At 49.5% G+C, this 15,354-nt stretch overlaps 1 protein-coding gene across 5 annotated transcripts in view; it reads right to left on the reverse strand.

Annotated features, from left to right (window-relative positions):
• Nucleotides 1–160: 160 nt before the first annotated feature.
• SPIDR (scaffold protein involved in DNA repair) overlaps nucleotides 161–15,354 on the reverse strand; it is a 258,391-nt gene continuing 243,197 nt past the window's right edge. For all 5 annotated transcript variants that reach the window (XM_061123279.1, XM_061123278.1, XM_061123277.1 and 2 more), the window contains 4 exons: nucleotides 6,386–6,479; nucleotides 5,536–5,650; nucleotides 5,267–5,320; nucleotides 161–648 (listed from right to left, as the gene is read on the reverse strand). In XM_061123279.1, coding sequence (XP_060979262.1) covers nucleotides 514–648; nucleotides 5,267–5,320; nucleotides 5,536–5,650; nucleotides 6,386–6,479 — 398 coding nt within the window. In that variant the 3' untranslated portion in view covers nucleotides 161–513. The remainder of the gene's footprint in view (nucleotides 649–5,266; nucleotides 5,321–5,535; nucleotides 5,651–6,385; nucleotides 6,480–15,354) is intronic.

A 15,354-nucleotide genomic window follows, 5' to 3' on the forward strand; every position in this document is an offset into this window, starting at 1 on the left:
CTGTACTTTACCCATAACAGTTTGATCTCTGACACAGTTCCCCCAGAACATTTTCCAAAAAATAACCAACTGCAAAGCACTTAGGTTGGACACCTATTGTGCAGAGCGGTAACAGACAAGAGAGGACAAAGGTTTGCCCTTTGCTGGGTATTCTTTGGGGAAATGTTAAAAGAAATGGGGAAAAAACCTGCTGAATCATGGTAAAATTTGAACAGAACACTTTAAAACTACAGTAGGACAAAATAATTTTTTCTACTGTATTATCTAAAATAAATACAATATGAAGGCCTGAAGCTTATTTAAGCTTTAACATTCAGAAAGGTAATAAAAATATATAATCATAGAAAAAAGTATTTTGATTTATAGTTTACAAAACCATTTTACTAACGTGAAGTTCCATTTCAAGATCATAAAGTACATTCACTCTGCCCAGGGTTAAGAAATGACCCAAACCACCACCACCTCTCAGCCACTTGGTAAAGTTCACAGATCCCATGGCCGTTGCCAGAGTTCTCAAGAGGCTCTCCCCTTGCTCAGGAGCTCAACCTCCTCCAATCCCACGCTGCTGGTCGGGTGGGTGGTGATGCATCGGACAAAGCAGGTTAACGGCCCCACCTCCTTTCCGAGGACACTCCTCACTTCGTAACTCTGCAGGGAGGAGAGGCAGGCTGGTTAGAGCAAACAGCCCTGGGCACCCTGTTCCTCAGCGACTCAGCACACCACAGCCAGAGCAGGAGGCCCTTCCCTGGCCCGTGACCTTCTGAGATGAGAATAGGCTGCAATACAAGCCAAGGAAGGAACTGCTTTTTTCTGGTAGCTGAGTTTGTTTTTCCACAAGAACATCAAGAATGTCTCTTATCGATGTCTGTCAGTGGATACAAGGTGCACACCTCTCAGCTGGCCGTTCTGGGGGGGAAGCTGCGCCCCGGGCCCCAGCGGGAGCTCCATCATGCTGCCGCTGACTCCCACTTCCGCAGCCGACCAGCACTTCTGGTCAAGAACTAGCTCTGCCTGCCTGAACAAGGTCTCATATCTCCCAGAGCTGCCCTGAGCTGAGCGCCTCTCCCCATACTGTAGAAAGGCCTTCCTTCTCACTGTCTAATGATAGTCTCAGGGAACAGGTTAGCCTCGGGCAAGCATCATCTCCACGTGGGAATGCAGAGCTCCAGGCGGTGGGGCCCGGTGACCAGGTGGGGCAGTATGTTGTGCCCTCCTGGTCTCCAGATATCAGACCTTGGGACACTTTCTTTGGGGGAATAGGGCTGAACATAAAGAGAGGCTTACTGGTCTTAAGGAAGACTGAAGCCCCAGAAGGTCACGTGTTCTTTGGGAAGTTCCTCTGCAGGACCTGAGGAGCAGTGCTGGGGCTCCTCCCCAGCCCTGCTCTGTGCCAGACACGTGATGGATGTCTGTGATAACTGAGTTCAGTGCTAACTTGCCCCTTCCATCATTAACGTGTCCTGGCAGGGAGACCCAGGCTGGGCGGTCAGACAGCATGGCCAGGGTTGGCACGTCTGTGTTCCTGATGGGCACCTGGGGTCTGGCTTCTTGTGAGCATGGTGTGGTGGGAGGGGCATAGAGTGTGCCCCATCCCTGGTCAGGACAGGGGCCCATCTTCTGCCCTGCTCAGGACCAGATGCATGCCGTGAGGGGGTCCAGACCATGTGGATGTCTGGCTCGGGGCCCAGCGAGGCCCCAGCCAACAGGAGCATGAGGGCCGGCCAGGGACTGGGGGACATCTGTGACCCCAGTCTAGCCTTGTGACTGCTGCCCAGCAGAGCCATGTCCAGACAGTGGGTCTGTGTGCACAGTGTGGACACACAAGCCCTGAGACCGCTCCTTCCGCAGCAGTAAACGTCCAGATCGGTCTGGGATGTGGACGCTGTGAAGCCAGCTCACTGCAGTCCCTGTCTCGCACCTACAAGACAGGCACAGCGCCAAATGCACTGTTTCCCCACCGTGGTTCACAGGGAGCTCTGACCTCCCTGGTAGCATGTTCAGGTAAAGCGGGGGAGAGAGCTGAGGTCTAAGCAGGTGAAGGGAGGAAATGAGAGGATGAGACTGGACAGTGTGGAGGCCTCCCGCTGGGCTCCTGTGGCCAAGACATCAAGGTCCCAGACCCTTGTTCACTCCCAGGGCTTCTGTGCTCAGGGGCCTTGCACAGGCTCAGTGGCAGGAAAGCAGCAGAGATGCTGGGGAGGGGGATGGGCGGTTCCCATTCAGGGCTGGGAGGGCCATGGTGATGCTGTATGCCGCTGTGTTGTCTACGAGGGCTGCCCCTGTGTGTGTCCACGGGGGGCCCAGGTCACCTGGATACAAGCACGAACTCTGACTTGAAAAAAAAAAAGTCTGAAAAATACCCTCTTTTTAAAATGCCAGGTTTGGCAACTAAGTTTTCAATAATAACTATCATTTATAAATGGACATTAAATTATACCTATATTTGGGGGAAATTACCATGAAGAAGTTAAAAACAATCACACTAGCAAACTCACACATGCTGGTCATATGAATGCATGTATTTGTGCATGTGACTATAAAACGTGCCTCTGTTTTTAAAAGGTACAGTGTATTTTCTTTGACTCTTGCTTCTGTGATGTCACTCAGGCGGAGTGGTGGGTGTGACCACTGCCTTCACATCTGAAGCTGGACCTTGTTAAGTGGAGGCCTGAGACCCTACACTCCTGGGTCCTGACCAGAAGTGGCACAGTTTGTTCTGGGAATGGAGTTGTGGTTCTCACGGAGAGTCATCTGATTCTTTGCAATTTGTGAATGTACATCCGCACCCTAAAAACTGACGGAGTTCAGGTGATCCTCGTGGCCGATGCCCCCAACCAGGTCTCACCCACACCCGTGTCCACTTCCTTCCAGGTTGACATAAAGCCTGAGAATCCACTGAGCGCAGAGGTGGGGTTGGGGGTGACGAGCTTGGCACCTCCCCAGTCCTACTGGCCTCGCCTCTGCCAGCAGAGCAGTACAAAGGGGACACTGAGGTGCTCACCACTGGGCCTCTCACTCAGCACACCGCTACACACGCTCCCCACACACAGATCACATACACACAAGCATACACGAGCCTCCTGAGCTCTCTAGGATGCAAGCAGTCGAGAAGTCCAATGTGTGGGAGGTACAGCCTGCCTCCATTAAAAGGGAGTAAGTGAATGAGGGAGTTCCTGCCAGGCCCCTGAAGAGAGCAGGGGGCCGAGGGCCACTGTCCAGGGAGCCTGGGGCCAAGGAAAGGCACCCAGGTTACTGCAGGGCCCGTGGGTACCATCTCCAAGCACTTGGCCCTGGGCTTCGTTCTGTTGTGTTCTCCGTGAGCAGGACTCTCCCAGCATCCTCCACAGTAACAAGTTCCAGATGGCCCTGACACAGACAGAGCTCTCTCCTCACTGAGGGTGCGAGGTGAGGTGGGCCTGCCACATTAGTGTCTGTTTAAAGCCCCCTACCTTGGAACTCTCCAATCCATGAGCCTTACCCAAGGACCAACAGTCACAGAACCATGGGCTCACCACCCATGAAACAGGACTTCCATCAGAAGAGAACACACGCAGGGTCCCTGTTGTCCCCACCCAGGCTGGCTACCCTCTCGGTGTCGCTTGTGAAGACTGTGATGACCTTCCCTCTGTGGGTCTCTCTGCAGGGACAGGAGCCCTGTCCCTGTGGCCTCTCCAGTCAGCGTGGCCTCTGCCCATCTTGAGGACAGCAGGGAGCATGGAGCCTGGCTGCTCTAACTGCTGACTTCCATCAGACTTGCACACGATCAGGGACACTTGTCCACAAGCCCTCCTCTAGACACTGGTCCCCACCACACAGCAGCCCCTTGGATGAAGGTCTGTGTGGGGGAGGGGGGTCACCAAGTTGCTCTAAAGAGGTGCATGAGGCCAGGGATTCGAGCTGGAACTGCAACCAGACCAGGGCTCCTTACAGATTCTGTGCACAGACATTCCGATTTACTTAAAACTCTGACATCCAGTGTAAATTGAAGAGTGTAAGGGCCGCTTCTCCCCCTACCCCGAAGCCCAGGAGGGGCTGGCAAGCAGCCAGGAGGGCAGCATGGAGCCTCCAAATTCAGGCTGGATGCAGAGTGGGCCTGTGGCTGTGGGAACCCTTAGCTCTGCTGAAGTGAGCATCCTCTTTGCCAGCAACCGCAAGAGCTGTGCACGTCTGCCACCTGGGTTTTGAACCCTGAGGGCAGACACACAGGCCCCTCGCAGGTTTCCACATGGCTCTGACATGGACAGAGCTCTCTGCTCCATAAGGGTGTGAGGCAAGGCAGGTGTGTGAAGTTAGGTGGGTAAGGGAATGCAAGTGTGTAAGGTAAAGTGGGTGTGTAAGGTAACACCGGTGTGTAAGGTGAGGTGGATGTATGAGATAGGTGTGCAAGGTAAGGTAGGCATGTAGGTGAGGTGGGTGTGTAACCATGAGATAGGTGTGTGAGGTAAGGTGGGTGTGTAAGGGAACACAGGTGTGCAAGGTAAAGTGGGTGTGTAAGGTGAGGTGGATGTGTAAGGCAATACAGGTGTGTAAGGTGAGGTGGATGTGTAAGGGAATGCCAGTGTGTAAGTTGAGGTAGGTGTGTAAGATAAGGTGGGTGTATAAGGTCAGATGGATGTGTAAAGTGAGATGGGTGTGCAAGATAAGGTAGGCATGTAGGTGAGGTGGGTGTGTAAGGTGAGGTAGGTGTGTGAGGTAAGGTGGATGTGTAAGGGAACATAGGCGTGCAAGGTAAGGTGGGTGTGTAAGGTGAGGTGGGTGTGTAAGGGAATGCAGGTGTGTAAGTTGAGGTGGGTGTGTAAGGTAACAGGTGTGTGAGGTAAGCTGGGTGTGTAAGGTGATATGGATGTGTAAGGTAATGCCAGTGTGTAAGGTGAGGTGTGTATGCTCAGGTGGCAGTCTCTTTCAGGAGCATGCCTCAGACCTGTTCACAAAGCTACCACCATTAAGTCAGGGCAACTCTGAGAAGTTTCCATGCACTCAGACTCTAGAATACCCAGCAATTTAAAAACTGTGTCTCAGACAGCTGTGCTATTAGGTCTAATTTGAAACCCTGAGATGGTCCTACCACAATGGAAGCCAGGGGACAGAGCCCCATATCTCCTGCAGGGCTGATGAGAAGTAACCTTGGCTCCGAAAGGGAAAGGCGTGAGTCAGAGGAGGAAGCAGGGACCAAGCTGAGCCTCCGGAGTCTGACCTCTGGTGGTGCCCGGCACTCAAGGGACAGGGAGAGGAGAGGAGCGCGCCCAGGGGCTGGGCCCCCACTTACCCCATCCTCACAGGCAGCGAACCTCAGGAGCGAGGAGATGCTGTCTTGGAGAAGCTGCAAGAACCATCAAGCGGTCCGGGTCAGCACCCCACCCCACTCGCAGGAAACACCCCTCCCGGGGACTGACGTGTGGCTCAAGGCCACCAGCTCCACTGCAGACTTGAGCCTTCCCTCCCCGGGAAGAGACCAGGAGAGGCAGCCCCCACCTGGCCGCAGGTGAAGGGGCCCTGGAGGTGGACACAGATACACCAGCCCCTGCCGGCTCCTACCTTGACCCTGACTGTGCACTGAGGCTGCGAGGGGGCGTCCAGGAAGACCTGCAGGTGTCTCCTGAGGACAGGCGAGGTGACCACGCGGGAGCAGTCCCCACAGGAGAAGGCGCCCCTGTTGTTGGAGACAAGAAGACAGAGTGTGGGAGCCTGGTGGGGCCAGACATTCCCTGCACCCCGGTGTCTGGGCGTCACATTCAGAAACCCAGGTCTTGACACAGGCCCGAAGCAGCCTGGGCGCAGAGATCAGGCCACTTGCAGAGTGGCCGGAGGAGGGAGAGACCTGGCAGAGAGCTCACCCGGCTGAGCGCCCGGCCAACAAAGGGCGGGGCCGGGCAGACCTGCTCTGGTCACCTGCGTCCCTGCTCCTTCCTGCCTCCCAGAAACCTAGATCCACGCTCCCGTCATCTCCAAGCCCTGCCTTGCGCTGTCTGGTCCGGGCCTGAGGCCACCACCCAGGAGGTGTCCAGCAGCAGGCAAGTGAGGGCCCCCTGGGTGCCTCTAACAGCCAGTGGGGCCAGAGGACTGGCTTGGAGGATGGGCCCAGGGTGCGTGGGGGGCGTGGGGCAGTAACGCTAGGCAGGAAGGGACGTCAGCTTGCAAAGGGTCAGCCGTGCGGTCACCACGTGCCACATGTTTGTGTTTGCCCTGAGTTCTTTCTCTCCCACCGGACAACAGAGGAGCTGAGGAAGCCCCACTCTTTTCTCTTCTAGGACTGGAGGTGCCTCAGGGAGCAGCAGGAGCCCAGGGGTGACTTGGGGAGAAAACGTGCCCAGCCTCCTCTGGCAGCTCAGCTGCCCCAAGTGCCCCCTGGCCCCAGGTCGCGGGGTCCCCAGCAGCTGCCCCCTACCTGTCTGCCAGGCTCTGTTCCAGTCTCTCGCTGCCACACAGATCACACACAGGCCACGAGCAGGCGGTGCTCTCGTCCACAGCGACCACGGTGCCTGGGATCAGGGAAGCGGAGCTGGGCTCAGAGGCGGCTCTGGCCCCCAGCCTCAGTGTGCCCCTCAGGTCACAGATGGGGATGTGAGGTGCCCAGGTTTGTTTCCTCAATTTGTGACTTTATATAAATGCTCTTAAACTTATTATAATTCCCATTTATTGCACTAAATTATAGCAAAGGACAAGTTTTAAAGCTTAGGCCTATTACCACCTCCCCGAGTATTTTCACTTTTGCCTTCTCCCAGCATGCGTGTTATGAGTACGTGACAAGCACGCCATGCCTGCACCATCACGTCCTGCCCTGAGGCTCTGCATGGCTGAAGATTTACGTCACGGTTCCCCTGACCACTCTCCAGACTGGACACTAGGCATCCAAACTGCTCTAGGACAAGGCAGCAGGCATCTGTCTACTTGGCCCCTTCCGTGAAGGGCCCTTCCTCCGGAATGGGCTCACAGAGTGGAGTCACTGTGTCCAAAAGTGTGAGCCCAGAGATGGTAAAACTCCTCAGAGGTGCATCCCACAGGACCTCTGGCTCACACTGTTCACACTCACCCACTGCCTGGACGTTTACAGGAAGTATCTGCCTCCTGGACAGTGGAATGGAATCCCACAGCTTGGTTTCCATTTTCTTGATAAGGAAAGATTTCTTACTGGTTTGTTAGTAACTCCTCTCATGTGGTTTCCCTATTTCTCTTTACTCCAACATTTGTGATTTATTTATTCAACAAACAAATATGTATACAATGTTTTTTAGTGTGGGATATACATGTAGCATTATGTAAGTGCTAAGAACTTAGCTAAGTGTAAGAACCTAAGAATAAAAGCCACAATCTACACTTTAATGGACTCCACAGTCTGACTGGGAGAGCACATAAACAAATGAGTAAAAATATCATGAAACATGGGAGAAAATATCTGCAAATATCTATCCAAAATATACAAATAACTGTTAAAATTCAATAATAAGAACCAGAATAACCTGATTTAAAAAATGGGCCAAAAACTTTAACAGACACCTCTCCAGAGAAGATACACAGATGGCAAAGAAGCACATGAAAAGATGTCCAGTGTCATGTCATGAGGGAAATGCAAATGAACAGCGCAATGAGACACCCCTGCACACCTATGAACACAGCAGTGAGACACCCCTGCACACCTATGCACACAGCAGTGAGACACCCCTGCACACCTATGCACACAGCAGTGAGACACCCGTGCACACCTATGCACACAGCAGTGAGACACCCCTGCACACCTATGCACACAGCAGTGAGACACCCCTGCACACCTATGCACACAGCAGTGAGACACCCCTGCACACCTATGAACACAGAAATGAGACACCCCTGCACACCTATGCACACAGCAATGAGACACCGCGGCACACCTATGCACACAGCAATGAGACACCCCTGCACACCTATGAACACAGCAATGAGACACCCCTGCACACCTATGAACACAGCAGTGAGACACCCCTGCACACCTATGCACACAGCAATGAGACACCGCGGCACACCTATAGGGACGGCCAAGTCCTGAGCACTGACGGCACCAAATGGTTCTGAGGATGTGGAGCAACAGGAGCTTGCAGTCACTGCTGGGGGTAATAAAAAATGGTACGGCCACTGTGGACAGTTTGGCAATTTCTTACGAAATTAAACACTGTCCTATGGTACAATGAACCAATCACACTCCTTGGTATTTTCACAAAGGAGTTGAAAACATAGGTCCACATAAACACCAGCATGTGGCTATTTACTTTTAAATTACCAAAACATGGGAGCAACCAAGATGTCCTTCAGTAGGTGAATGGATACACAAACTCTGGCTTATCTAGAAAATGGAACATTGTTCAGTAATTTTTAATAAAAGAGCTCTCCGGTCATGAAAAGACATGAAGGAACCTTAAATGCATATTACTAACTGAAAGAAGCCAATCTCAAAAGGCTACAGACTATATGGTTCCAACTATAGGACACTGTGGCAAAAGCAAAACTATACAGATTGTGAAAAGATCACTGGTTGCCAGGTATTAAGGGGGAGAGAGGGCTGAAGAGGTGGAGCACAGAGGTTTTAGGTCAGGAAAACCACTCGGTACAACACTGTAATGATGGCTGCGTGTCATAAGTTTGTCTAAATCCACACAATGTAGTCACTAAGAGTGACCCTGGCTGTAGCTCTGATTCTGGATGATGACAACGTGTCAGTACAGGTTCATCAGTTACAACAAACATACCATCTGGTGGGGATGCTGACGGTGGGGGAGGTTGTGCATGTGTGGGGGTAGAGAGAATGTGCAAAATCTCTGAACCTTCTGCTCAATTTTGCTAAAACTGCTCTAAAAAATGGTGTCTTGAAAAAAAAAGAACATAAAATACATGCTAAACTGAGAAATGGAAAAGACTCCCGAGAGGGGCTTAAGAGAGGCCCTCAAGGCTGGCCTAAGTGTTGGGGAGGCTTCCTGAAAGAATGGCCCTGAGTGGGGCTGCTGGCAAGGAGGGACACGGGTCCACCCTTTACCCTGAGGTGGGGCTGGAGGCCAGAGAGGCAGAGGAAAAGGCAGGTGAGACAGCAGTGAACTGTGCCTGCCAGCACCTTCCAAGTCTCCCTGGGATTCTAGACTTGATCTTGGAAGGGATGAGAAGCCAGAAAGGAATTTTAAACAGGGGATCGAGTTGGTCTAATTTTCTTGGAGTGTGAAGCACTGTACATATCATCAAGATACACTGCAAATCTCAGACCATCCTTGTTGAAGAGTGGTGAAATGAGATATCTGAGAAAAAGTAAGATGTGAACTAAGTTTCCAGAAAAATAGGAGAGTCATCCTTCCTACTCTTGGAGCAAAGAATTTAATTTTCCACTAGAACAAACATTAGGAAAAAATTTATCTGTAGAGGATAAAATAATGAGAACTAAGTAGGCTTGGTTTATTAAAATGCATTCCTGCAATGCATCCTTGAATGACTTTTTGAAAATGAAAATAATACATCCCGATTTTAAAAAGACTGCCTAGCTAATTTCATTGTTCTTACAAATCTAATCAAGATTGAGTCAAAGTTAAGCCTGTAAAAGGCTTAAAAGACTGAAAGTTAAGCCAGTAAAAGCTCAAAGCACTGCCGGAAGGCGCGTCTTCACAGAGGGCAGAGTCCAGGCTGAGGGGAGGGCTCCCAGCACAGAGACTCAATCACACAGTTATGGCGAGTCTGCTAAATGAATTAAGAAAAAGAAGACTGCTACAAACCACATTTCCTTTTATCCTAGGGTACCCCTGAGTGCTAACAACATTTACAATTACATGGGATTACACAATTTCCTTCCAATTACGGAATAAGACTTGAGCTGAGGAAATACATTTTGTCTGGGGTCTTCATACCACTGGCAACTCCCTTGCCAGGCGATGGCTGGGTCTGGGTTTGATCCCTAGCTCCCAGTGTGCATAAAAGTTATGTCCACACTATACTATGGCTTATTAAATGTGCAACAAATGCATGTCTAAAAAACGAACACCTTAATTAAAGAATAATTCATTGCTAAATTACGCTAACCATCATCTGAGCCTTCAGCAAGTTGAAATCTTTTTGTAATAGTAGCATCAAGGATCACTGATCACAGATCACCATGACAAATATAACCATGATGAAAAAAATTGAAATAGTGCATGAATTACCAAAATGTGACACCAAAACACTAAGTGAGCTACTGAAAAAATAGCAGGGATAGACTTGCTTGACACACGGCTGCCACAAACCTTCAATTTGTAAAAAGCACAGTATCTACCAAGCACAATAAAATGAAGTAAGCCTATATTAAAGAAATCGAATCAATAATTCATAACTTTCCAAAACAAAGCACCAGGCCCAGCGGAGTTCACTGATCAATCCGAGCAAACATTTAAGAAAGAAATTATACCAATCCTGTGCAGTCCCCTCCAGAAGACAGTAGCAGAAGGAGTACACATCCTCTAACGACAGCATGTACCTAATTCCAAACCCAGATAAAGACACTACTTGAAAGGACAACTACAGACCAGGATCTCTCATGAGCAGAGCTGCAAAAGTCCTTAGCAAGATATTAGCAATCTAACTCAACTATATAAAAAAAAGGATTATACCATGACCAAATGGGATTTATTCCAGGTTTATAAGCTGATTCAATATTTTAAAAAATCTACTACTGTAATTTATCACAGGGCTTCCCTGGAGGCTCAGCACTAGAGAATACACACCAGTGCAAGAGACACAGGTTCAATCCCTGGGTCGGGAAGATCCCCTGGAGAAGGACATGGAAACCCACTCCAGTATTCTTACCAAGAAATTCCATGGACAGAAGAGCCTGGTGGGCTACAGTCCACGGGGTCACAAAGAATCAGACATGACTTACCGACTAAATAATAACAACAACAATCTATCATATCAACAGACTAAAGAAGAAAAATCATATGATCATATCAATAGATGCAGAAAAGCCATTTGATAAAATTCAATACCGATTGATAATAAAAACTCTCATTAATCTAGGAATAGAGGAAGTTTCTTCACCTTGGTAAAGAGCATTTATTAAAAGCCTACAGTTGGAATAAACCAACAAAGAAGTTCTGTGATTTAGGAAAGGCTGACCCTAAAGGATTAATACAGAGGAGGCCTAGATGACAGCTGACAGCAGAGCAACCAGTCAAGGAAGGTTCAGAGGGACAGAAGGCTCCAGAAGAGAAATTACATAGGAAAAGGATGGCTCCAAAGATATGTCATCATTTTTGAGGATTTGGAAAATAATTAAGAGTGTAGAGCAGGCAGTGTTAAGTAAAACAAAATTCAGCACAAAACTCCATGAAAAGATTCATACAAGAAAGGAAATAGAGTATGTACTAGTTTCCTGTTCAGTAAAAAATATTTATATAATCATTATAATAAAAATACCATTTACTGTTTTTCATCTATGAGGATCAACCTGCAGACACAGGGCAAAGTTTTACAGCTACAGAACAGAACATTATTGATCTTAATAATCAGAACCAACTGGAGGGGAAGTAAGAGACCGGTACGTTCTTTCCCTTTAATATGTGGAATAAAGAGAGATTATCTTTAGCTGAAAAAACAACAAACACTCAAGACCCTGACAGCTGACATCACTGACTAATGGTGGGAGAGGTGGTGCTTTCTCCTTGAGATCAGGAACAGGGCAAGGCGGTCTCTCTCATCACTTCTCTTCAGTCTGGTGCTGGGAGTCCAGCTAAGGTGAGATGGCCAGAAAAGGAGATAAAATGGATAGAGACTGGGAATGAAGAAAAACTTGTCCTTGTTCACAAGTGACAGTTTCCTGTATAGACTATCTCAAAGAATCAACAAGAAAAAAATCTAGCACTACGAAACAACTGTGGCTAGGTTGTAGGATACAAGGTTAAAATACAAAAGTCAATTGCTTTCCCATACAATAACAATGAACAAGTGAAATTTGAAATTAAAAACTTACTACACCATTTACATTAGCTAAAATAAATGAAATACTTAGGTATAAGTGTAGCAAAATACGTACAGATCTATATGAGAAAAACTACAACACTGCTGAACACATCAAAGATCAAAATTAAGAGAGAGATATTCCATGTTCACGTACAGGAAGACTGAATGCTGTTAAGATGTACATATTTTCTAAGGTGCACTACAGATTGAACACGATTCTAATCAAGAGCACAGCAAGTCACTCCGTGGATACCACAAGCCAAGTTTCAAGTTTACTCGGGAGGCAGAAAGGCCTAGAGTAGGCAAGACAATACTGGAGGAGAATGGAGCTGGAGGACAGACATGCAACAGAGACACCGTCATCAAGACGGCATCCTACCCTCAAAAGGAAAAACCAACGCAACAGACCAGAGAGCCCAGAAACACACCCACATGAACACAGTCAACTGAGCTGACATTTCAGTAGAGAAAAGACAGTGTTTCCAACAGTGTTACAACAACTGACAAACACCTGGGGGGAAAAAATCAATCTAGAAAAAGACCTTACCTCTTTTACAAAATTTAACTCAAAATGGATTGTATACTTAAGTGTAAAATGCAAAACTATAAAATATATAGAAGAAGAAAACAGGAAAAAAATCTGGGTGACTTTAGTCTGGCAATGAGTTTTTAAATACAACATCAAAACCACAGTTCATGGGGGAAAAAAAGTCTATGTTGGACTTCATTAAAATTAAAACTGGTCCACAAAAGACACTGTTAAGAGATGAGATGCCATAGATGGGAAAAGATATTTGTAAAATACTTATCTAGGACAGGACTGCTATCCAAAATACATGAAAAACTCAAAAAACTCAATAAGAAACTGAACAACCTGAATAAAAACAGACCAAAGCCCTCGGCAGACACCTCACCACAGAAGATATACAGACGTCAAATAAACATAGGAATGATGCTCCATAGCATGTGCTGTCAGGGAAACACAAACTCAATCAGCAACCTGACACCAGCACCCGCCGGTGAGAATGACTGACGATCTACAACCTGAGAATACCCAGTGCTGGGAGGACGGAGCAGGGGAATGTCACCCGTCACAGCTCTGCTCCGGGCAGCCTGTGTCAGCCCAAGGTCACTCCACGGGCACTGCTGGTCAGAGACCCTCCACCAGCACTGCCCCTCTCCAGACAGGTCACAGGGGCTACCTGATCTCCCTCATTTTGGGCTGTACCTCCCGACACTCCCGTTGGTCACCATGTCTGGACATGGGGTGTTCAGTCTCAGCCTCACGTTCTGCCCTCTGAAGGGTCACTTCCTACAGATGCCTCCCCAGCATGTGTGGAGGGAACACAGCTTCCTCTCAGTTCTGCTGCCGCTGTCTATTTGTGATTGTGGCCCACATGAAAACTATGTCAGACATCAGGAATACACCCAAAGAACAGGAAGTAGATGTCCAGCCAAGGACCTTACATGAAAATTCACAGCAGCATGAATTATCGTATCAAAAAAGTGTGCATCAACTAATGAATGGATAAATAAAACAGCGTCTATCCATATGATAGACTATTCAGCCCCAGAAAGGAACAAAGCCTGAGAAACGCCTTGAAAATGTCCTGCTGAGTTCAAGCAGCCAGAAACCAAGAAGCACACAGTGTATGATTCATTCACATGAGCGTCCATGAGACAGAAGGCAGAGGAGCGGGAGCCAGGGGTTGGGAGGGGATGGGATGTGAGTGCTGACAGATACGGGGTTTCTCTCTGGAGCTAGTTAGTGGGGATGGTTGCACAACTGTTATGAATACACTACAAACAATGAGTTGCACACTTTAAAAGGGTGAATTTCTGCTCAATGACACTGTGATTGATAACGAGACTGCCACTCTGTTTTCAAAGCCAGTGAGACGACAAAAGCCAAAACGTAAACTAGGAGGTGGTTGTACAACATTGTAAGTGGACTGCCACTGAATTTCTCTTTAAAATGGTTAAATTTTATGTTTTGTAAATCTCACTGTAAATTATTATTTCTTTAAAATATGAGGTTCTTTAGGAAAGGCAAGTCTCTGTCCTCACCACTGTCTGCATGCTCCTGGCCTGCAGCTCTATGCTTCTTACTCCCTGGCTGCAGGTAAGAGTGGTATGGCTCCAAACCCTTCTCAGGAAGCCAGCTCTTCAGGTACATTTCCTCATAAAATGTGGGAGGGGTTTGGGGGTGGGAACTGTCACCTGGGGTCGCCTCCTCCTCCTTCCACTGGCTCTGAGCCTGGATGACCTTCCCTGGGAGACGCGAGGGGATGGGAGCCTGGAGAGCACAGGCCACGGACAGGCTGTGCGGCTTTGCAGAATCCGGCCTTCACACCTGTCCACCAGCCCGCTGAGCCTCCAGACTCTCAGCCAACCTCTCCTGTGCTCCTCCCAACCAGCTCCCATTTTACTCCAGAGTCGACCCGTGGTGCTGAAAGCAGGGCTTCATCTTAGACAAAAATCTGACTGTCCCACTCCGTTAGCATAGCTGGGACAGCAGGACAAGGCCAGCTGGCCACCTTGGCCCCTCTCCTCCAGCACATGGAGCTTGTGCAGCTGTCCTGGGTTTCCCACATGCCCTCCCACCTTCCTGAAAGGCCTGTACCAGCTCTGCCTGGGCAGGCATGGCAGTCTGGGCCCCGTCCCTGCTGTCGCTGGCTCCAGCCCCCGAGCCCCCAGCCAGCCACCCACCGGTGGCAATGGGAGCACGGAATGTAGGCTTCTCCGTCAGCCCACCTACTCCTCAACCAGTCTCTGAGGTCAGTCCTGCCATCCTTGGAGCAGAGCTGAGAGAGTGGGGGCAAGAACAGACCCAGCTGACGGCTGGAGCCTGCCTTCTTCAAGTCCACGCGCTTGAGGAGCTACGTCTTGGTAGGAACACTAATGGTAAAGGGAATGCACTGAAGGAAAACACAATGGACACGTGCTCAGCCTCACAAGCACACAGGGGACTTGGGCTCGAGCAACAGTGGGGTCATAGCCTTTGCTGTTCCTAAACAGCACACGGGGTTTGGGAGTCGAGTGGCCGGGGTGGAGGACACAAGCCCTCGACGTTACGTGTGGGATCTCTGGACTTTCTGGAAGTGGAGCACGGTGCTGTCACAGATCACTGTTCCCCTGCGTGTCAGGTCTTCTCCTGACTGAACCCTACCTCAGATCCACCTCCGCCCTGAATCCCCCCCAACCCCGACTGCCACCCCCGCACACACACACCTCTGCCACCTCCTCCCAGGGTGCTTACCCGCCCTGCCCCGTCAGCAGCCTGGGCAAGTCCTGCTCGCCCCCCCGCCCCCCACCTCATCTGATGGGCTCACCCTCCCCTCGCCCTCGGCTCAGGGCTCCTGTCTGTGCCCCACAGGGAGGGCCCGGGACAGGCACTCGGAGCCCTGGAGACTG

This window comes from Dama dama, chromosome 21 (assembly GCF_033118175.1).
Source record: "Dama dama isolate Ldn47 chromosome 21, ASM3311817v1, whole genome shotgun sequence".
In the NCBI taxonomy this organism is placed as follows: Eukaryota; Metazoa; Chordata; class Mammalia; order Artiodactyla; family Cervidae; genus Dama; species Dama dama.